Genomic DNA, 19,938 nt, shown 5'->3' with positions numbered 1-19,938 from the left:
ACCTACCTAGGGCATGTCGTAGGACAAGGAACGCGGCGGCCCTCCGAAATAAAGATAAGGCCTACCAATCAATTTCCTGAACCTCTAACTAACACGGATGTCAGATCCTTTCTGGGGCTCGTGCGATATTACCAGCGGTACATTCCAAATTTCTCACGTGTAACGAGCCCCCTGACACAAACCCTCTGAAAGGGAGAGCGCGAAAAAGTTCGATGGAATGAGGCCACAGAAAGCGCATTTCAGCACCTGAAAGAGGTTCCGAACTCAGCACCAGTGCTTTTGGACCCTCGAATATTCTAAGGAATTTATCGTGCAGTGCGACGCTAGTGAATGAGGATTTGGAGTCGCCCTCAGCCAGGTGGACGAAGACGCGGAGGAGCATCCGGTACTGTATGCTAGCCGAAAATTAACGTGCAGAAAGGAGGCATACAGCGCTTCCGAAAATGAATGCGCCTGCTTTGTTTGGGAGGTCCAGAAATTATCTTATCTGTACGGAGTGAAATTCACTTTGGAGACCAACCACTGTCCTCTGACTTGGCTCAGACACACGTCCCTTAAGAACAGACGCTTGCTCAGATGGAGTCTAATTCTCCAGGAATACAACTTCGCCATCCGTTACAAAAGGGGCAAGGTAAATGAGAACGTGGTTGGTTTTAGCCGGTTGTTTCGGTAAACCGACGTATTACCTTCTTTCCTTTACCTAACGAGGTAGGAAGCGTTATTATGGGCTGGAAGTCATATTTGTAGTTTCAAAACTTTGCTTGTGTATAGTCATAAAAGTTGTTTTTAATAATTGTTTAGCTTTCTCCGGTTTCTATGGCAATGGCAATATCACTCTGGCCTTGTCGGCATTCGGGGAGATATGGAAAGCTGTTTAGAAAAGTGGTTGGAACTGCTTTATCAAAATTAAGAAAAGTAAGAAAAGACAGGGTTGATTTTGACATAGTAATAGCAGTGCGAGTCAGGGGTGAAGAGCCTGCGCTTGCACGTGGTGCAGCGCTATGTTGTTTCGTTTGTTTGACGTACGTTCTCCAGGGCCCGGGATCCCGAAATTTGTCACACGAGGCTCGTCAGCAGTACACTACATGTTCCATCAGCGTTTCTCATGGCCAGCGAATTTAGTTGAGCCACCATTCCGAACTTCCGGGTCGAGGAGGAGCTGTTGGATACGGACCCTTTTCCTGGCATCACTCAAGTTCTCCGACCACATCCAATCGCTATGGAATTCCAGTTATGGTACGCAGGGGCGCGTCTACCATGTTGCCGGACCCGTCAGACATGTTGGCGACCCCCACCTCTATTGTCTCCCCCGCTGTTCGACTATTCCCGAAAGTGCAACGGGTGTCTGGCATGGTTCCGGGTAGTTGATTTTGGCCCGGAGCAAAGCTGTTTGCAGCTCTGAAAGGTCGTTTGAGAATAACCCGCCTTTTCCAGCTTAGCGCTTGTAGGCCAGGAGGTAACGCCTGTGGCAAGTGACCCATCGGACCCATGGGCCGAATGTGACAGCACTTACACGGGCGCCTACCATTGGAGGAAAATGACGACATCTGAACTGGCTCGACGATTGGCCGAAAACGACATGACCCCGAGAGATCGATGTGTTTAAAGGCGAGAGACAGGGAGAAGAGACATTCATTCATTCATTCATTCATTCATTCATTCATTCATTCATTCATTCATTCATTCATTCATTCATTCATTCATTCATTCATTCATTCATTCATTCATCCTACTTGCCACAGGCCGCAGCGTCCGATTTGCTGCCGGTCGGCGATGACTTAATGACTGTTCATTACTTAGTGTTATTACTGTAAATAATGTATATAAACCTTCAGTTCTCAAAATACTGCTCAACGTCGGCCAACTCGCGCACTTAACGATAAGCTGTAATAATACGCCAGCTTTGCGAAAACAAACTAATCCAAGAACCATTGATTACCACTAGCTCCATTGGCGTACCACCACACGTTCTCGCTAAGCTGTCAATCATGCTTGCATATTCCAAGGATCTTTGATTTGAATGGTTTTTGAAATTGGATGTGTCAGAGAAGCATAAGTTAACATAGCTATTGGTTTGCCTACATGGCGAACTCCGTCTTTTACCATTGTCGTTTTTTTACAGCTATTTTGAATTGGTGACAACGGACGAGCTTCTCCACGTCGAAACTGGCGCTCCACAATCGGATGTCTGACTCATACTTTTCTATTGTTATTAACAGTTAACTAAAGTATGTTCAACCTGAAGAGACATTAGGGTAATCACGTGATACGGCACTGGTGATAGTGCATCACAGCCTCGGCGTGGTCGAAGGGATGTGAAATAGCGAGGTCACACTTAACGAAGGGTCAGTTCAGTTAACCAAGCAAAAAATAGCAGGTAAACAAAATGTATTGCTTTTAATGCTTAAAAATGCTTTGGCGAGCACCCTAGCAATACCGGTCCCTCTTTTAACACCTTATATCTGCAAAAGAAAAACATAATTGGCCACGTTAACACGTGTAATCATTATAATGGTGTAATAGCAGAGCATTGGTACTGTTTAAAAAAATACTTTTGACCGTGATTCGAACCGTGGATCATAGCGCCTCAGAGAGACGACTGTGTGAGCCGCACACACAAAAAAATGGTTGCGTCGCAGCGTCAAGGTTGTAAAAAAAGGAAAATAAAGAATTTAACACATGTAATCATTATAATAGTGTACGAATAGTTTATTGGTAGCGACGGGTAGGCATGCATAAACTAGCTAAATAATTAAGCAAAAGCGAAATAGCGGTGGAGCCAAAGAAGTTAGGTGGACGCTTTGGGTATAGGAGGCGCCAATGTAAGTGTGTACAGTAGTTCGGTCTAAGCTCATGGCTCTTGGCAGAGCAGGTGAGCTGATGTAGTTGAGCTAAGTAAAATCACTTTATAGTTCTCGCTGCTTTGCATTATGGAAGACAGTGTTTTCTTTGTGATAACTTCGTGTAATTTCGCCTACGTATGTAGCTAACATATTGCACATTGCATTTCTTCATATTGCTACCTGGTGTTTTGAGCCAGCGAACAATCAACATTGCGTGCCCAGCAAAGCGGCGAAGAAGACGACGAAGTCAAAGATCCCGTGCCAGCTGGAGAGAGAGAGATAAAACTTTATTGTGTCCTTGATGGGGTTAAGGGGTGGCGGGGGTCGGGAGACTAACCCCCAATCCCCCCCTTCCTCAGACCGCGGCCAGTTCTTGCCTTCTGGAGGCGTCTTCGGCCATCCGGACGGCCCAGAGCTGCTCCTCTGGGTCTAAGCTGAGCAGCAATGTCTCCCACTGCTCGGCCGTACTAATGATGCGTGTGTTAGTGCGGGAGGTGTTGGTGGGTGAGGCTTTGGGGCATTGCCAAATAATATGATTGAGGTCGGCGCGGGCTTTGCACGCTTTGCAGAGTGGTGAGTATGCATCGGGGTACATGCGGTTGTAAAGCACGGGGTTCGGAAAAGTTCGTGTCTGAAGGAGTCGCCAAGCGCCCGAGCTCTCGCACGCCGGGCGCATCATCCTTCTCCTGCGTCTTCCGTGCCAGCTGGAGAACCATCGCTTAGTTGGCATTTTTCGTGTCTGACTGCCCGTACTGTTACTTTTGCGCTAGCGCGTGACAAACTGGTGGAGGTGCGGGGTAATCTAATCTATGCACCACAGGCCTCCGAGCAGCAGGAGCTCCAGCTCCGTACCGGTGGTTACGCCTATTCACCGCGCCAGCAGTAGGATCCGTGGACAAGCACCTGTGTTTGGATTCCTCCCAGAGAAAATTGCAGCTGCGACTACCCCAGCAGGTATGGAAGGCCTAACGCCAATTCATTGTACGCTACTCAGTCCGCGAACGTCGAATCCCTTCCACAGCGCCATACATGAGGATGTTGAAGATTGTTTAGTGCACTATGAACGTGTTGCCGCGTTCAACAAGTGGGACGACGCAGAGAAACCGAAAAGCGTATATTTCAGCCTTAACGATGTTGCACGTGTTTGGTACGAGAACCGTGCAGATGCCCTAAATTCATGGTCAGAATTCAAACGCCGGATTCTTGAGACGTATGCGAGGCCTGATCGCCGAGAGCGAGCTGAGCGTGATCTCCAGTCCGGTATACAAATCCCGAACGAAGGTGTCGCAATGTATGTCGAGGACATGACGCGTCTCTTTCGACGAGCCGACCGCAGCATGTCGGAAGAAAAGAAGGTGCGGTACCTGATGCGCGGAGTGAAAGAGCAGCTGTTCGGCGGACTCGTTGCAGTCCTCCCATGACTACGTCAGAATTTCTTTCCGAGGCCGTCTTCATGGAACAGACGCTTCGGCAGCGGATGCCATCACACGAACGCAAAGTCAACGCTGCCTCATCTACGGACTACTTCGGAGCTCTCGGGCACCACGTCGATTTCTTTCGAGAGCTCATTAGTTCCGTAATCCGCGAAGAACTCCAGAAACTGTCTGTACACTCACAGCGGACACTCAGCTCCTTGTCCAGCGTTCTTTGTGACGAAATCCAGCAAGCGCTAAGAGAACCACCCTCCAACACAGAAGCTCGACCACTAAGAACTGACAGCTCCCGTATGTCGTATTCGCAAGCTTTAAGGCAACCTGCCCCACCTCCCTCCTCGCTACGCACCGCGTGCCCGGCCATGCTACAGGCCGTCCAAGCAGCCTCGTATTACCAAGACCACTGACAGGCCTCAAGGAAATCAGACGTGTGGCGACCACCTGATCGCCGTCCCCTTTGCTTTCACTGTGGCGAAGCTGGGTACGTCTACCGACAGTGCTCCTATCGAGAGCTCGGACTACGCGGAATCTCAGCAAACTTGCCGCGACCTAGGTTCGACCATCGTCCTCCTGAAATTGAATGCGTTGTCCAGCAGTGCGGATCCCCATCAGCTCGACACCAGTCATGCTCCCCTTCGCCGCGGCGGTTTTCTTCGACTCACCGTACGTATTCGAGCGTGGTGCGGAGTCGGTCGCCCAGCCCGCGCCGGGGAAACTAACCACAGTGGCCTTCGGGGGCGAGGCCGCTCAGTCTGGACGTGCTCAAGGACCCCTACTGACGCGTACGCGGACCGACGATACACCGACGACGACACTACCTGCTGATTACAGAAGAAGAATTTCCTTAGACATTCCTGTTCTGCTCGACGGACGTGAATTGACTGCTTTAGTGGACACTGGAGCGGAATATTCTATAATCATCGAAAAACTGGCCACCCTTCTGAAGAAAGTGACGATGCCTTGGAATCAAACGCCAGTTCGTACAGCTAGCGGGCACATCGTCACACCACTCGGCATGTGCACGGCATGAATACAGATTCGCGGCTCTACGTTTGTTGCCAGCTTGAGCATTCCCCGTCAGTATTCTCGAGACCTAATCATCGGTATGGACTTTCTCAGGGAGCACAGAGCTATCATCGACATTCGACAACGCCTCGTCACTTTCTTGACAAAGAGCGCCGCAGCGACAACAAACACCATTCACACTCGAGCATCTGTTCGGTTCATTGACGACGCTGTCAAGTTACTGCCACGTGCAAGTGTCATAGTTCAGGTGCCATGTGACAGACTCTCACACTGCGAAGCGGTCGCAGAAAGCAATCACTCTCTCCCGCCTTCTCAAGGTGTTTGTGTAGCAAGAAGCCTTATTGATCGCCATGATGGCCACTGTGAGGTTCTTGTCACGAACTTCACCTACGAACACCGGCACCTTTTCCCCGATACTGTCATCGCCTATGCCGACCCGATTGCCGATGTCACTCAGTGTTTTGTTTCCGAGGCAATCGACACTGCTGAAGCACCTATACGCAACGTCGATCAGTTCAACGCTTCCTGAAGAGAACAAACAACCCCTACGCGAGCTGTTGCTCGAGTTCCACTCTTGCTTTGCACGGTCGTCGAAGATACGTCAAACGTCGATAACGAAACGCCGTATCATCACCTATGACGACGTGCCCCCAATACGCCAACGACCTTATCGTGTTTCCCGACCGAATGGCATGCGATTGAAACGCAGCTGAAGAAAATGTTTGAAGACGGCGTAATACAGCCTTCATGCAGTTCCTGGTCATCGCCAGTCATTCTTGTTAAAACGAAAGATGGCACGCTTCAGTTTTGTGTTGACTAAAGGAAACTAAACAACGTCACACAGAAAGACGTGTACCCGTTGCCTCGTATCGACGATTCTCTGGATAGACTGAGGCGCAAGAAGTATTTCTCCTCAATCGATCTGAAGAGTGGCTACTGGCAAATTGAAGTAGATAAGCGGGACCGCGAGAAAACTGCGTTTGTGACTCCGGATGGCCTCTCCGAATTTAGAGTACTCCCTTTCGGCCTCTGTTCCCCACCAGCCACATTCCAGCGAATGATGGATACAGTTCTCGCTGACCTCAAATGGAAAAGCTGCCTCGTCTATCTCGATGATGTTGTTATCTTTTCGGAAACTTTTGACGAGCACCTTCAACGCCTCCGGAATGTACTCGAAGCCATTCGATCGGCTTACCTTACATTTGAGCCAGAGAAATGCCATATCGCTTACGAGGAACTGAAGTTCCTTGGTCATGTCGTGAGTGCGGCAGGTGTTCGGCCAGATCTCGAGAAGACTGCTGCCGTATCTGCTTTCCCCACTCAACCGACAAGAAAAGTGTTCAACGGTTTTTGGGCTTGTGTGCATATTATTGACGCTTCGTTGAAAATTTTTCGGAGATTGCAGAGCCGCTATTTCGCCTTACACGTGACGACGTGCCATTACTCGGGACTGATGAACAACAGACTGATTTTGCGGAGCTACAACGTCGATTGTCTTCTCCTCCCATGCTCGGTCATTTTCATGAGGATGCTGACACAGAAGTACGCACTGACGCCAGTAACACGGTCTCGGAGCTATCCTGGGGCAACGGCAAGACGGGACTGAACGAGTTATCGCCTACGCGAGCCATACTCCGTCACTCGCAGAGTCCAATTATTCCACCACAGAGAAGGAGTGCCTCGCGGTGCTTTGGGCTACTACAAAGTTTAGGCCATATCTCTGCGGGCGGCCATATAAAGTTGGGACCGATCATCACGCTTTGTGCTGGTTCACCAACCTCCGAGACCCTTCTGGACGATTGGCACGTTGGAGTCTGCGACTCCAGGAATTTAACATCGCCATCGTATACAAGTCAGGTAGGAAACAAGAAGATGCTGACACGCTATCAAGAGCCCCTGTTGAATCTCAGAATCCTGACGAGGAAGATGACAGCGCCTTCCTGGGAGCCCTCAGCAGACAGGGCCTGCTCGCTAAACAAAGATCGGGCTGTGAGTTAAGGCCCATCATTGATCACTTAGAAGCCGGCATCACGTCCATTCCTCGCCCACTTTCTCGACGGTTGTCGTCATTTTGCCAACGAGAGGGCATCTTATACTCAAGAAACACAGGTGCCGGCGACAAACCACATCTTCTAGCAGTGCCTCAAGCCCTTCGCGATGACATCCTATTAGCCTGCCACGACGAGCCGACAACTGGTCACTTGGTCTACCCAAGGACTCTGGACAGGGTACGGCAACAGTACTACTGGGCTAGACTGACTGCTTGCGCCAAAGGCTAGGCGTAGGGATGCCGTGAATGCCAGCGCCGAAAGTCACCACCTTTCAAGCCTGCAGGTCTTCAAGCCTGCAGATCTTCTACAACCCATCGAACCTTCGCGTACGCCGTTTGATCAAGTTGGAATGGACCTTCTTGGACCATCTCCCTTGTCTTCCTCCGGCAATAAGTGGATCATTGTCGCAACTGATTAGTTGACGCGTTACGCTGAGACGAAGGCACTACCACGCGGGACAGCATCTGAAGTTGCCCAGTTTTTTTTGCATCACATTGTGCTTCGGCATGGCGCACCATCATTCATCATCACTGACCGAGGGACGCCATTTACGGCGAAGCTTCTGGACGACATCTTCAAGTTGAGTTACTCAAGTCATCGTAAGACCACTGCATACCACCCTCAGACTAACGGCTTGACAGAAAGACTAAACAAAACACTGACAGGCAGACATGCTTTTTATGTACGTGGATGTGCAGCACAAAACGTGGGACGAAATCCTCCCGTACGTAACGTTTGCGTAAAACACTGCCACGTAGGAAACTACACGATTCACGCCGTTTCGCCTCGTTTATGGTCGAGATGTTCAAACTATGCTGGACGCCATGATTCCGTATGAAGACATCGATCAGCTCGACCAGTTAGCTCCTGACGTCGAGGAGTACATCCAGCGTGCCGAGGAAGCGTGCCAATTGGCCCGTGTCCACATAAGACAGCAGCAGTGTACAGATACCATAAGATACAATCTTCACCATCGAGAAGTTACCTATGAGCCTGGTGATCAAGTTTAAGTTTGGACCCCCATTAGTCGGCGAGGCCTCAGCGAGAAACTCGTGAGCAAGTACTCCGGACCATACACAGTACTAAGGCGCGTAAGCGACGTGAACTATGAAGTGGTTCTAGACGGAGACCTACCATCGCCCAAGCGCCGTTTACCACGCGCAGAGACTGTACATGTCGTCCGCCTCAAGCTGTATTTTGCACGGTGATGTTAAGTGTACTGGCGAAACAATCTGTAGTTTTTTGCTGTTGTCACGTCGTCCTCTAAAGAACTGCGAAGCGTTTTTTTCTTTTCTTGTTCCCGACGACAGAACCCCCCCCCCTTTTTTTTGCCTCGTGTGCATGCCCGTACGTGGGCTAGCGCGTTACCTTACCTTACCTAATGTGCGTACTTTCCGTATGCGTCTTGTGTTTGAGCATCGAGTCGATGCATTATTGGGAGGGGGAATAGTGCTACCTGGTGTTCTGAGCCAGCGAACAGTCAGCGTTGCGCGCCCAGCAAAACGGCGAAGAAGACGACGAACTCAAAGATCCCGTGCCACCTGGAGAACCGTCGCTAAGTGCCGGGAATTTTTCGTCTCTGACTGCTCGTATTGTTACTTACTCTTGCGTTAGCGAGTGACAATATAAATTGACATGCTCGCTAGATAGGGCTATGAGTAATAAAGCCGAGATTTTCATACAATTTTTCATAATTAATTCAGGAGTCCACAAAACCTCGATGCTTAACGAAGCTACCTCGTATAACGTTTCTAGCTGGCTATGAAGCTCGTTGATGCCTCAATAGACTGACAGGTCGTTTTTTTTTTATTGGAAAGACCGCAAGAGCACAAAGTATGACCTGGCCTCGCAGGAAGACGGTGTAGCCCTGGCTCGGTGCATCGAGGACAAAATCAAGCTCCCGAGTAAAATACCCGTTAAGGTCTCAATGACTCTCAAGGGGCGCCGCTACAAAGCCAAGCTGGAAGGAGACACGTCTTTTGTCGGCATCGGAAACTTCGACCTGCTACGCGAATGCGGCCGGTACGAAGAAGTGGTTACGAAAAACGCCCAAGACGCTCCAGCAGTCAAGGTACGTCCGCGCACATCGCTCATTATGTCACCGATGCTTTTGCACTGCCTTAGGACAACCGCTTGCTTCTGCTGCTTCAGCGCTTCGGTTTCCCGGCTCCACGTAAACTGTATGCCTCAGCTCCACAAGCCCATCTTGTGAAGAGCCTGGGGCGACTCTAGACCGTACACTTATTCGCCCGCAGTAAGTTAAAGGCTGCGTCTGTGATATTGCAAAGATACTGAACTGGGGCGCATGTCATCTGCTTGCGCGTGGGAGCAACACAACCGCGATTTTTTTAAGCCAGTTCGATCATTAAGTAAAAGCTTTTCGCAAAAGCCTCGTAAAGCGTGATAATAGCAGAGCTACCCCAAAGATTGCCTGTAGAGTAGATACTTGGAGCATCTTCGACAACTGAAAAACAGCGCACACATAAAAGCATGCAAGTCGGGAACACAGCGGGAGATGATACCAGGGCGATCTTGCAATACAAACTTTAGTGGAAAGCAGCTTAATAAATAAACGCATGTATCTTACAAAAATGTGTGTTGCGCATGTCAACAACGTAAGCATCAGCTACAGCTTCGTTGCTATCTGCGCCTGAAACTGGTCCTAAGAAACTTCCATTCTTTATTAAGTAGTATAGCATAGGTTGAACAGATACACTGCGCGGCTTGTTCGTGAATCAGTCCGTTTGATTGATAATTGGTTGTAAAGCATTTGCATATATTTCTGCTAGCGATTTGTGCTTAAAGAAAGAATGACTTACGTGCGCACTTGCTGCAGTCGAATGCAAGAAAACCACGCTTCCCGTTCTCATGCGAACCTTGTATTGTCTCACTCGGTTGGGCTCGGTGTTGGTGTTGCCGTACGAAAAAACTTTAAGCCAAGCAAAAACAAAAATTTCTTGCCGGGCTGCGGATTCGAACCACCATTTGCCGGGATAGGAGACCACCACGCTAACCGACCGAGCCGCTGTCGGATCGTCATGCACGACGTTTAAAGTGCGATTCCATGTGCATGAAGAAATAGACGTAGCGCAAGGTGTGAGCCAATCAAAGGCGTCCCCTCCCTCAAGAGAAGGGAAAGGGCGCGATCACGTGTTCACTCGCCTCGCGCCAGCGGTTTTGCCCCAGTTCAGGTCCACAGTCAGATGGGGAGGCCGCGTTCATTTCGTTCTGCCGAAGAGCAGGCTGCGTTGAAGGAACGGCAGCAGGAGCGAGCCATGCGTCGGGCGTTCGGCCGGGAACTTGCTCGAGAAAGAGCTCGTCGTCAACGTACCGTTTTCGCCGTGAAGGAGCGCGAAGCAAAGCCGCTGCGATAACGAAGAGCCGCGGCCCCCGAGCTTCGCTTGCACCCCTTTTCACAATAGTGGAATTTTCTGTACAATAGCTTTATCTGTATTTTTTGTTATTACATCTTCAGTTTGTTCGCCATTTACGTAGTATCTTAAATCTCTAGCAAATGCAATGCAATTTGTGAAGAATATTATTCATATTTCTTATTATGCCGAAGAAGACAAAGATGGTAGGCAAAACCGACCGGCCGGCAAGCAGACTTCCTCTCTACTAAGTTCATTCATATCAGACAGGTACACATCTCAAAAGAAGGTACTTATATGCTCGAGCACATCCGCGCACCCAAGTCATAGCAGATCGCAATGGAAAGGGTATTGCCAAACTGCTTGCTCATTTTAACATACGCACGAATAATTGATGTTCACTACTGTGCAGGGGTAGACGTATGACGGACAAGAATAGCTTGTTTCTTTCTGAAGCATAACTGTATGGCGTATACAAACGTTGGATGGTGATATTCAGAATATGTATCGCAATCGTTCACCTTTTGCCATCCAGTCGCAACGGTATTTATGGCTTGAAAGTGGTTGCTAAGCGTCAAAGCATCTGGTTCAGGCGGTGACAGAAGAACATTACTGAGCTTTTTGTTGAGTTTCGAAACCAGCGGTTGGCCTCTACCCTTCTCTCCTGCCAACTCACAGGAGCAGTAAAAGGCACCCGCTTCGTTACCAAGTGTGACCTCGTTCACCAAATGTGCCAGTTCTCATTTTGTTTGGGTCTTGTTCGGTGTCCGAGTGGCATGTTTAGTCTGGGATTTAGCACTGAAATCACATTAAAAAGCTTTCAAAACAACCCTGACCATTTAAAAAAATAAATCAGCGGGTTTTACGTGCCAAAACCACTCTATGATTACGAGGCACGCCGTAGTGGAAGACTCCGGAAATTTTAACCACCCGGGGTTCTTTACCGTGCACTTAATTCTAAGTACACGGGTGTTTTCGCATTTCGCCTCCATTGAAATGTGGCCGCCATGGCCGGGATTCGATCCCGCGACCTCGTGCTCAGCAGCCCAACACCATAGCTACTGCGAAACCACGGCGGGTTGTACCCTGACCATTCTGTAACATTAATAAGGTATGTCCTGATTATTACACACTATACTTTGCAGTTTTCGTACACACTAAATGAGCGCACGTCCGAAAGGATGCGCAGAAATTAACACGATATAGTTACCAACCTACCATGATCGAACCATCTCCACATCTGCATTCTACTGGACCCATTACGGAGAAACTCCATATCCCTATAAACACCCACAATTTTTTTTCTGCACTGACTTACCTATGTCCGCAGAATGGTCTTTTTTTTACATACGGTTCTACAGTAACGGGATGTCTATTGAATGTGATTATTTAGTGTATCGTTCATAAACTGCTTCTTTGCGCTCGAAGTGTGTGATAATTCGGAGGTCCGGTATTGATGAATTGCTTTAAATAAACAAATCACGGGAAATAAACCCAAATTGAAACATCTCGTCCAAAAGTTTAAAGCATAGCTTCAACTAGGCACTTTCTCAGATAGAAGAGACAAGAAATGTTTAAGAAAAAGGACTGTCTCTTGAGCCAACATGACTTTTTATTACTAATTTATTATTAATGTTATTTTGCTGTAACTGACTGCATTTTGTGTCTGTCTCTGCTCCGATATAGTTATGTTATTTATTTATTTATTTATTTATTTATTTATTTACAAATACTGCAGCCCAGAAGGGCTATTGCAGGAGTGGGTGAATACAAATATGAGAAAGAAAATCACTATCCAAAAGAACCATACGTGAGTAACCTGACTAAGGGGAGCATTCAATGGCATCTCCAAATTCTCTATGTGGTAAAGAACGGATGGCACCAGGCAGGTCATTCCAGAGTTCAATTGTCCGAGCAAAAAAAACTGTATTTAAAAGTGTTGGTGCGAGCAAAAAAGACCGATAAGTTTAAGTCATTGCTGTTTCTCGTGATTATGGGCTTTGCACGGGTCAAATATGTGTTAGAGGAAGCCTAATGGAGAGTAAAATAGAGAGTATGGAAGTTTCAGAGAATTAGTGTGACGACGGTGGGAAAGAGGAGTTAAACCAAGCATATTCAGATGAGATGACGGTGAAAACATTCTATCATAACGGCGGTATATGAAACGAACCGCCTTTTTCTGAACAGATTCAATTTTGTGGATGTCCGAAATCGTCATAAAATTGATAGTTTCAATGTTCTCCTTTATTTGTATCTGCAGGCTTGCGGACAATCCTACAAGTATGCAGAGAACATGAACTTCAGTGAGCAATACCAAAGCGTGGTCACGTACGACAAGGTCATAGGAGACACGATCACCTTCGACAATGAGGCCTCCCTTCGTAAGAAAGTGAGCAAGTATTTAGTGCGGAGTTGGTGATGGTCGAGCATCGTACCATTTTATTCTTTCACTTCATTCGATTCTATCTGCAGGCGCCTGCATCACAGCCTATACTGACAGCAAAGTGTTTGGCTTTAACTTAAACTCTGTAGTGCCTAACGTATCATAATAGACACACGGAATTTATTACCTCTAAACGCTTATTAAAACGTGTGAAACTGCACAAAAGCCACATAGGCGTTTTTGACACGCTGGGGCCACGTTTCCCAGTTATGGATAGCTCGCCAAACCAATTACTAAATCGATTACGTTTTCTTTACTTCAAACATAATTTTATAATTTTTTGGTACGATTGCAGTTTGCACGTGTAGAGCTTGAGTGATCAAGCTGTTTTAATACCGCTGGTTGTGAAATGCTGTTCGGTCTTTAATATTATAACGGTAAGATGGGCGCTTTCTACCATTTCATCGTAAAGAACTCGCGTACTAACACACAAATCATAAAAAAAAGAAAACACGGCAATCCTCTAGACCCGGAACTCAAGATTTATAAGAAAATAAAAGCAAGGAAATAAATATGTATGGAAAATGTCGCGTGGCGCAAGCAATTCTGCGTTCGCAATTATAAGGTCAAGATCAACTCCGGGCAGCAAATCCAGCCCCATGAAAACTGTAAAAAAATGAAGGAGAATATATGTGAGAGCAGTAATGAAGCAAAAGCGCCCTGCAAGGTTAACCACAAATATCAGTTTGTTTTTCTTTAATGTTGGGCTCATTTATTTATGTACATTGATATCTGGCAGGGCTTATATCGGCCAGAGCGTACGTTGCATCAAAGAAATACTACGAAAGCATGCGGAGACTGTGAAATTAAGAAAAAGCAAAGAACTTGTAATTTTTCCTGCAGCACTGACTAAAACGCGGTTCTGATGTAGTGTTGAAGATACAGTCGAGAAACAAAGATAGAAATAAGTTATCATGTTTTTGAACTAAAAGAGACTAAGAGACATGCGTATTAGTAGGCCTTCGTTCGGTATGCACTAGGGCCAGTAAAAGCAGATAACGCCGCTATTTATTGGAAATTCTTCACAGCAGCTGGAATTAGGTGACGAGTTGTCAACGGCGTCGTGCCGCTACGCGAAGCCATGGTCGTTCCAGCTGATAATCGGGTAACGTCATGAACAAGTCCTGAATGAAGCCATAGGCAACAACATTTCTTTGAATTGCTTAACGCATGTACGCATAACCTAAGCCGCCAAACCCCTTCTTCATTCTTACCTTCTTTCTTAGTAAGCCTTTTTATATACTGATACGTACTTACATTAGGGTTCGCTCTCGATACACGATACTTATTCACCGGGGCCACCAGGAAAGCAGCAATGGCTAGGGGAAATTAAGCACCGCCTTTTGTTCCAATAGTTGCTTCAAACTGTAGCTGCATTTGAAATGGTCACTCTCAGATCACGCGTATTTTGATTGTCTACTCACGTCACCATGATGAGTTCTGCCGAAGCACTGCATTTTCCCTGTTATCCTTCTGAGCAGTCTCTAAAATGAATCGCTAATCTTCTTCCGAGACCGCAAGAGTCAACCGTCAGGTATGAAAACGACGATATTTCGGAACGCAGCCAAAAACAACTGTTACCAAAAAGATAATATTAGCTATCGTCCATGCTGGCGCAACGTTATGACGTTGCGAACGATTGATCACACCTGTCACCTCGGTTTTATTGTACAAATGTTTGATGAAGGTAAATCGTACTTCGTAAACATTCGCAGCCAGAACCCATAACTTATGGATACTGCCGCGTTGCTTCCCACATTGCGGCCGAGGGAGAATGCAAGGTACATGAATCCCTCCGGTCCGCCATTATGTCGTCCATTCGGGTACTGACGGTTGTATTTGTAAGAGGGGCTTTGTGAACGTTGAAGAATAGGTTCTCGAACATTTATTTCCTGGCAATCAAGACAAGAAATATGCTACCGCGTTAAAGGCAGTTTATCTACTTACTGCGTAGATATAGTGTTTGATTCCAGCTAAATGAGAATGACGTCAGCTAGGAGTGGTAAAATCAATCTTCAGGATCAGTTTGGAAACCTCGTAGGAGGCCATTTCCCAGCATCTCAACAGAATATATCGACAGATGCTTAAGCGTATTGAAGTTCGTCTCGGGGACGAACATTCCTATCACGCGATCGGAAACTAAGTCAAATTTTTCAAGCTATCGCTCGGACAACCGCTGCTACCAGCGAGAGTAAAGTTCCCCAGCCGTATCGGCATGTTTGTGGGCGTTTGTACCTCGCTCTTAAGCCTTCTCTTCATCTTTGTGTCTCGCACGACGTCTGACGCAAACATACCTGCAAAACATGACCATGCCCTGAGCGCATAGAGCACCGATTCCCTCCCTTGCCTCACCAAGATTGTTACCAGGAATCTACACACACACAAAAAAAAATGGCTGTGGCTTAGCTAAGGTTAAGCCTAGGATGCGAAGCATACTAGCTTTTATTTTAGTTGTTGAACCACTGTTTAGCCTGGTGAACTGCTGTTGCGTGGCTATATTTGGTTCGGCTAGACGAAGAAACAACTTATGCGTTACTCTGCTTCGCCTTCAAGAGTGGAACGTGACAGCGTTCCCGTCGACCTGCCAAGGGGTGTAAGAGAATGGGCTACGGCGCAGCGACTACGCGTCCCGCATTGGACGCGGTGAGCGTCGAGCAACGCAGCGTTCGGCGCGGCAACGAAATGTGCGCTTGAGCAAGCGACGCACGCCTGAGCCATAGAAACAGCTCGTTTCTAAGGCAACACCGCATTCACTAGAGGCGCTTTTGTACCGCTTTGAAGCATCGTACTCGTGGCTCAGAGGTAGCGTCTCCGTCTCACACTACGGAGACCCTGGTTCGATTCCCACCCGGCCCATCTTGCAACAGTTGAGCCAAAGCCACTTAGAAAATCAGTCTCTAGCACGCCGCAACCTTCGCTTCTCATTCCAACGAGCAGCTCTGTCTCCAGGAGGCATCTCACCTAGGGAGTGTCTAGCAGAGGCAAGCGCAGCTGCTTATATACCGCCGCGACGCCGCGAGCGACGGCGCGAGTTGGAGCCCCGTTTCTCCTCTGTCGTGACGTCACGGTGTCACGTGGTCAGCCTTGAAGGCGACGGCGCGAGTTGAAGCCCCATTTCTCCTCTCTCGTGACGTCATGGTGGCACGTGGTATTGAAGGCGACACCACCGCGCCTGAGAAGCTGGGTTGAGCTCTAGTAATATGCTTCGCATAAAAAACAGCACTAGTCGCAAGCGACAACTTGAGCTTGAGCATTCACTTTCGCTTCTAGTTGCTCGCAGATTTTCGAGCTCACCGCTCTTTACGTAGCCATGTAATCGAACGTCTTGTTGTTCGTCACGGTGCCTCGTCTCGGCCTTGACCCTCTCCTCTCACCCACTTGGTAAAGTTCTAGGCCGCTACTGAAGATCTACCCCTAGGAACTCAAGTGCCCCTTGGCAAGACATGTCAGTTGTCGTATGTTTGTTGCCCAGCTCTCGGTTGGGCTGAGCAGAAATAGTCCCTTTAACAAGACATGTGTCCATAAATTGTCCAAATCAAATGTCACTTCTGTTAACGTTTTGAAACTACTCTCATTTGAAAACTGCTCAACAACCGGCGTTGTTAGCTGTCGTTAACCAAAATCTTTTGGATCAATTATTTGTCAGCAAAATTGTTGTGCTCGTGGACATTTCACTAATGATTGCACGGAGTGGTCCGCAGTAACAGAAGGAACTTGGTGTCTACGCTGGTAACAGTAAATTTATTGCTTCGAACAGCCAAGAGCCTGGTTATAATGCTAGCTTTCTGTGGCACTTAACCAACTTGCGTTTGCTCGTTCTTCCGTGGATATGCAGCTACCGAGCCTATTTTCTTGGCAGGACGAGACAGTGAAAGTACACCTGCGCTGGTTGAAATAGAGCCTGAGACGTCCTTATTTATCGTGTAATAATGGTGCTAGTTCCACTAAACAACCCAAACAGGAGACCATGCTTCATAATATGTGATGTCACACTGACGTACTGGCGCTGGGGTTATGACTCGATGTAAAGAAATAAAAAGTTTAAGCATTTTTATTTAGCAACACTTAATTTGCGGCAAACTGAACGAAAACAATTTTGAAAGAACAGCGTACAAGTATAGGTTGATTTAACGTTGGCATATAGCGCCTCTTAGAGGCAGTCCCAGTGATTCAGCGCCATTCTTCTTCGCTTCGGCGAGGCTGTAATGTCGTAACGGCAATCTGCATAGGCCACTTTTAAAGTGATGCCGTGGGCGCTTCCACATTTCATCATGTGGTGACGCGTCCATAGCTTGCCTCAGCTGCCTCCGTTGCCTCTGTCTTTACTATGGAAGTGCATGACGCTCCCGTTGGGTCTCAGCAAACCTCTTTTTCGGTGGATATGGTAAGCAGTGACTTGCTGGACGACACGTTGATTTATCCACAGACTCAGAGGACATGTAAGCGCTTTCAGAGCTCATTACGCCTTGTTCAAACGGTGCGAGCAGCGTAAAGGCGTATTATCACTAATTTCTCGCTTACTCTCTGGGCCGTCACAAAATGTTCAGTGTACGAACGACCATGTGCTGTCGGTGTAGTATGTCACCCATGTTTCAGCGCACTGATTCAACAGTGCGCCCGTTTACTTTTGTACGTGGGTGATAGACACGGCGTTAGTTTAAGTGTGAGTGGGTGTGGATGTGTGTAGCTGCAGTGCAAAAGAAATACTACGCAAGGAAGTGGCACTACACCCTTTGTCAATGTGTAACGAGTACTACTCACTCTTGCCCACGTTTTGAAATTAATGTGGTTGCTCTGGAGGTAAGCAATACCATGCTAGCGGATGAGTGATTTTTACTATCCTCCAAGAAAGCCGTGAATTGTGAAGGGCCCGGCACAGAGGCAGTCCTCGTGCAGCAGCGGTCCGTGAGCTTGGCCACACAGATTAGTTGCATGCCCTAACATGTCAGTCAGTATTTTGCGCCCGAACACTGAACACTTCTTCCTTATACCATTCCACATTTCGTGCCAGAAATGGAGCACAGTGCATTAGCAATCAGCCAGTTGCATTTCCAAAGCTGATCGCACCGTAACGGGGCACAAGCGACAATGGCTTCACATTCGTTAGTTTTCGCTGATGCAACGTGTGCAGAGTGGCAGAAGGCGCCACTTCGTTCCTCTTGAGTAATCCAGTCCGCCAAAAGCGTTCATAGACAAGAACAACCTGATTTGCACTTGACCCGAATTTGGAGTATCTGACAGAACGCAGCTTCCGCGAGGCACCGGTACCCTCATACATCGTCTTCCGTCTCGGAACCGCTCGCAGAACGCTCTTTTTATTTCGACTTAAGCGCATGTCCTCTCCGACATGTTCGTGCGGCCATGACGACGAAAACGTGTACCGCATAATCTTCGAGTGACCCAGGCACCTCACATACATGCAGCTCTACGGAGAACAACACCTTGTACTCGATTCGCATGAAATTTTCTGACTTGCCATAATGTCAAGCTCAAGGCCTGGGTCTGCATTGAAATGCGGTTAAATCCCTTCCATGCTTGCTCGAACACGTTAGCAATTGCCGCGAACGTAGAGTCCACTGCACAATGTGTGTACTTTTGCATCCAAAAACTTCTGTACTTGAGACACTCGCAGATGTTACTGCGACAAGATCTTTTCGACAGAGTCATGCACTCCTATTGCTATTTGACATTCTTCTGCCTTAATTATGAATCACCTCGTGCAAGAATTGAAATTATTTATGCTTCTTTTTTAATTTTACATCATTAGCCAAGTGAAAACGGGTAGCCATCGCCAGTAATCGCCCGACAACTACTCTGTTTATCTTTTATATCTCGAAAACGATAGTGATAACGACACCGAGACTCACAGCTACGTTTCGCGTCCGCGACTTGATCTACGTTTCGCGCGCGCGCCTTGCCTCCAGTGTGTGTTGATTATACCGTCAAACATCCCTTGCTGCGTCGTGTGTTTAACCCGCAGGTCTGCGACGCCAGAGCGTCACACGGTTCGTTCTCTCTCGCCGCCTACGACGTCAACTACGACCACAGCAAACCCGCACGTTACTGTCCCAAGTGGGCCCCCAAGGGCGACTTCTCTCGGCTCGAACTCATCGGGAAGCTGAATGCTTTCATGCGCGGCAAGGACGCTGGTGTTAACTGTTAAAGCGAGAGCGACAACACGCGGTGACTGGTGGCGAACTCAGTGTTGGCCACTTGTAGCCAGCTTATGGATTCCCTTACTACTCGCAGAAGACAGATGTACTGTGTTTCTTATTTCAGAGTGTTCATGTTCTGCCCTGACATGTGCGGGGACAATTCGTATTTATTTACAAATGAGAACATGCTTTTCATAGAATATCGCGCTTTATGGCCACTGAGATGGTTGCATTTTATGCGTTTGTCTGCAGTGTACAAGCGAGGCAATATTGTGATGCGGCTTGCTCATTACGTGGCGGTCAATGGTAAATATGTGTGCGGGAAAAGTTTTCTGCGAGAACTCACAGCGTCGATTGTTCGCGGGTCAAAAGGTCTGAGAATAAGATGGACTTTTGGGCTGCCGCGTTACGCAGCCTAGTGTTCGGATTTCAATGCTGTACGAGCATTACCAGAGGTGATTTTCTAAACGAAGGCACACTGTGGCCGGAAATTGAACGTTTCACTTCAACGCAAGCCTTGCACATTCATGACGTCTTTTAAAGCCGTTACAGCGAAGGCAGTGCGCATCCTTAATCGGAGCCTCTTTATACAATAGAACTTGCACACATTCTTAAG

General features: G+C 47.7%; 1 protein-coding gene across 1 annotated transcript in view; it reads left to right on the top strand.

Annotated features, from left to right (window-relative positions):
- LOC135909138 (uncharacterized) overlaps window positions 1–19,522 on the top strand; it is a 73,900-nt gene extending 54,378 nt beyond the window's left edge. The window contains exons 8-10 of the mRNA XM_065440955.1: window positions 9,206–9,424; window positions 12,985–13,113; window positions 19,148–19,522. Coding sequence (XP_065297027.1) covers window positions 9,206–9,424; window positions 12,985–13,113; window positions 19,148–19,330 — 531 coding nt within the window. The 3' untranslated portion in view covers window positions 19,331–19,522. The remainder of the gene's footprint in view (window positions 1–9,205; window positions 9,425–12,984; window positions 13,114–19,147) is intronic.
- The last annotated feature ends 416 nt before the right edge of the window (window positions 19,523–19,938 follow it).

Source organism: Dermacentor albipictus, chromosome 4 (assembly GCF_038994185.2).
Source record: "Dermacentor albipictus isolate Rhodes 1998 colony chromosome 4, USDA_Dalb.pri_finalv2, whole genome shotgun sequence".
Taxonomy (NCBI): domain Eukaryota; kingdom Metazoa; phylum Arthropoda; class Arachnida; order Ixodida; family Ixodidae; genus Dermacentor; species Dermacentor albipictus.
The sequence above is the reverse complement of the archived record's forward strand: the minus strand, read 5'-3'. Positions and strand labels throughout refer to the sequence as shown.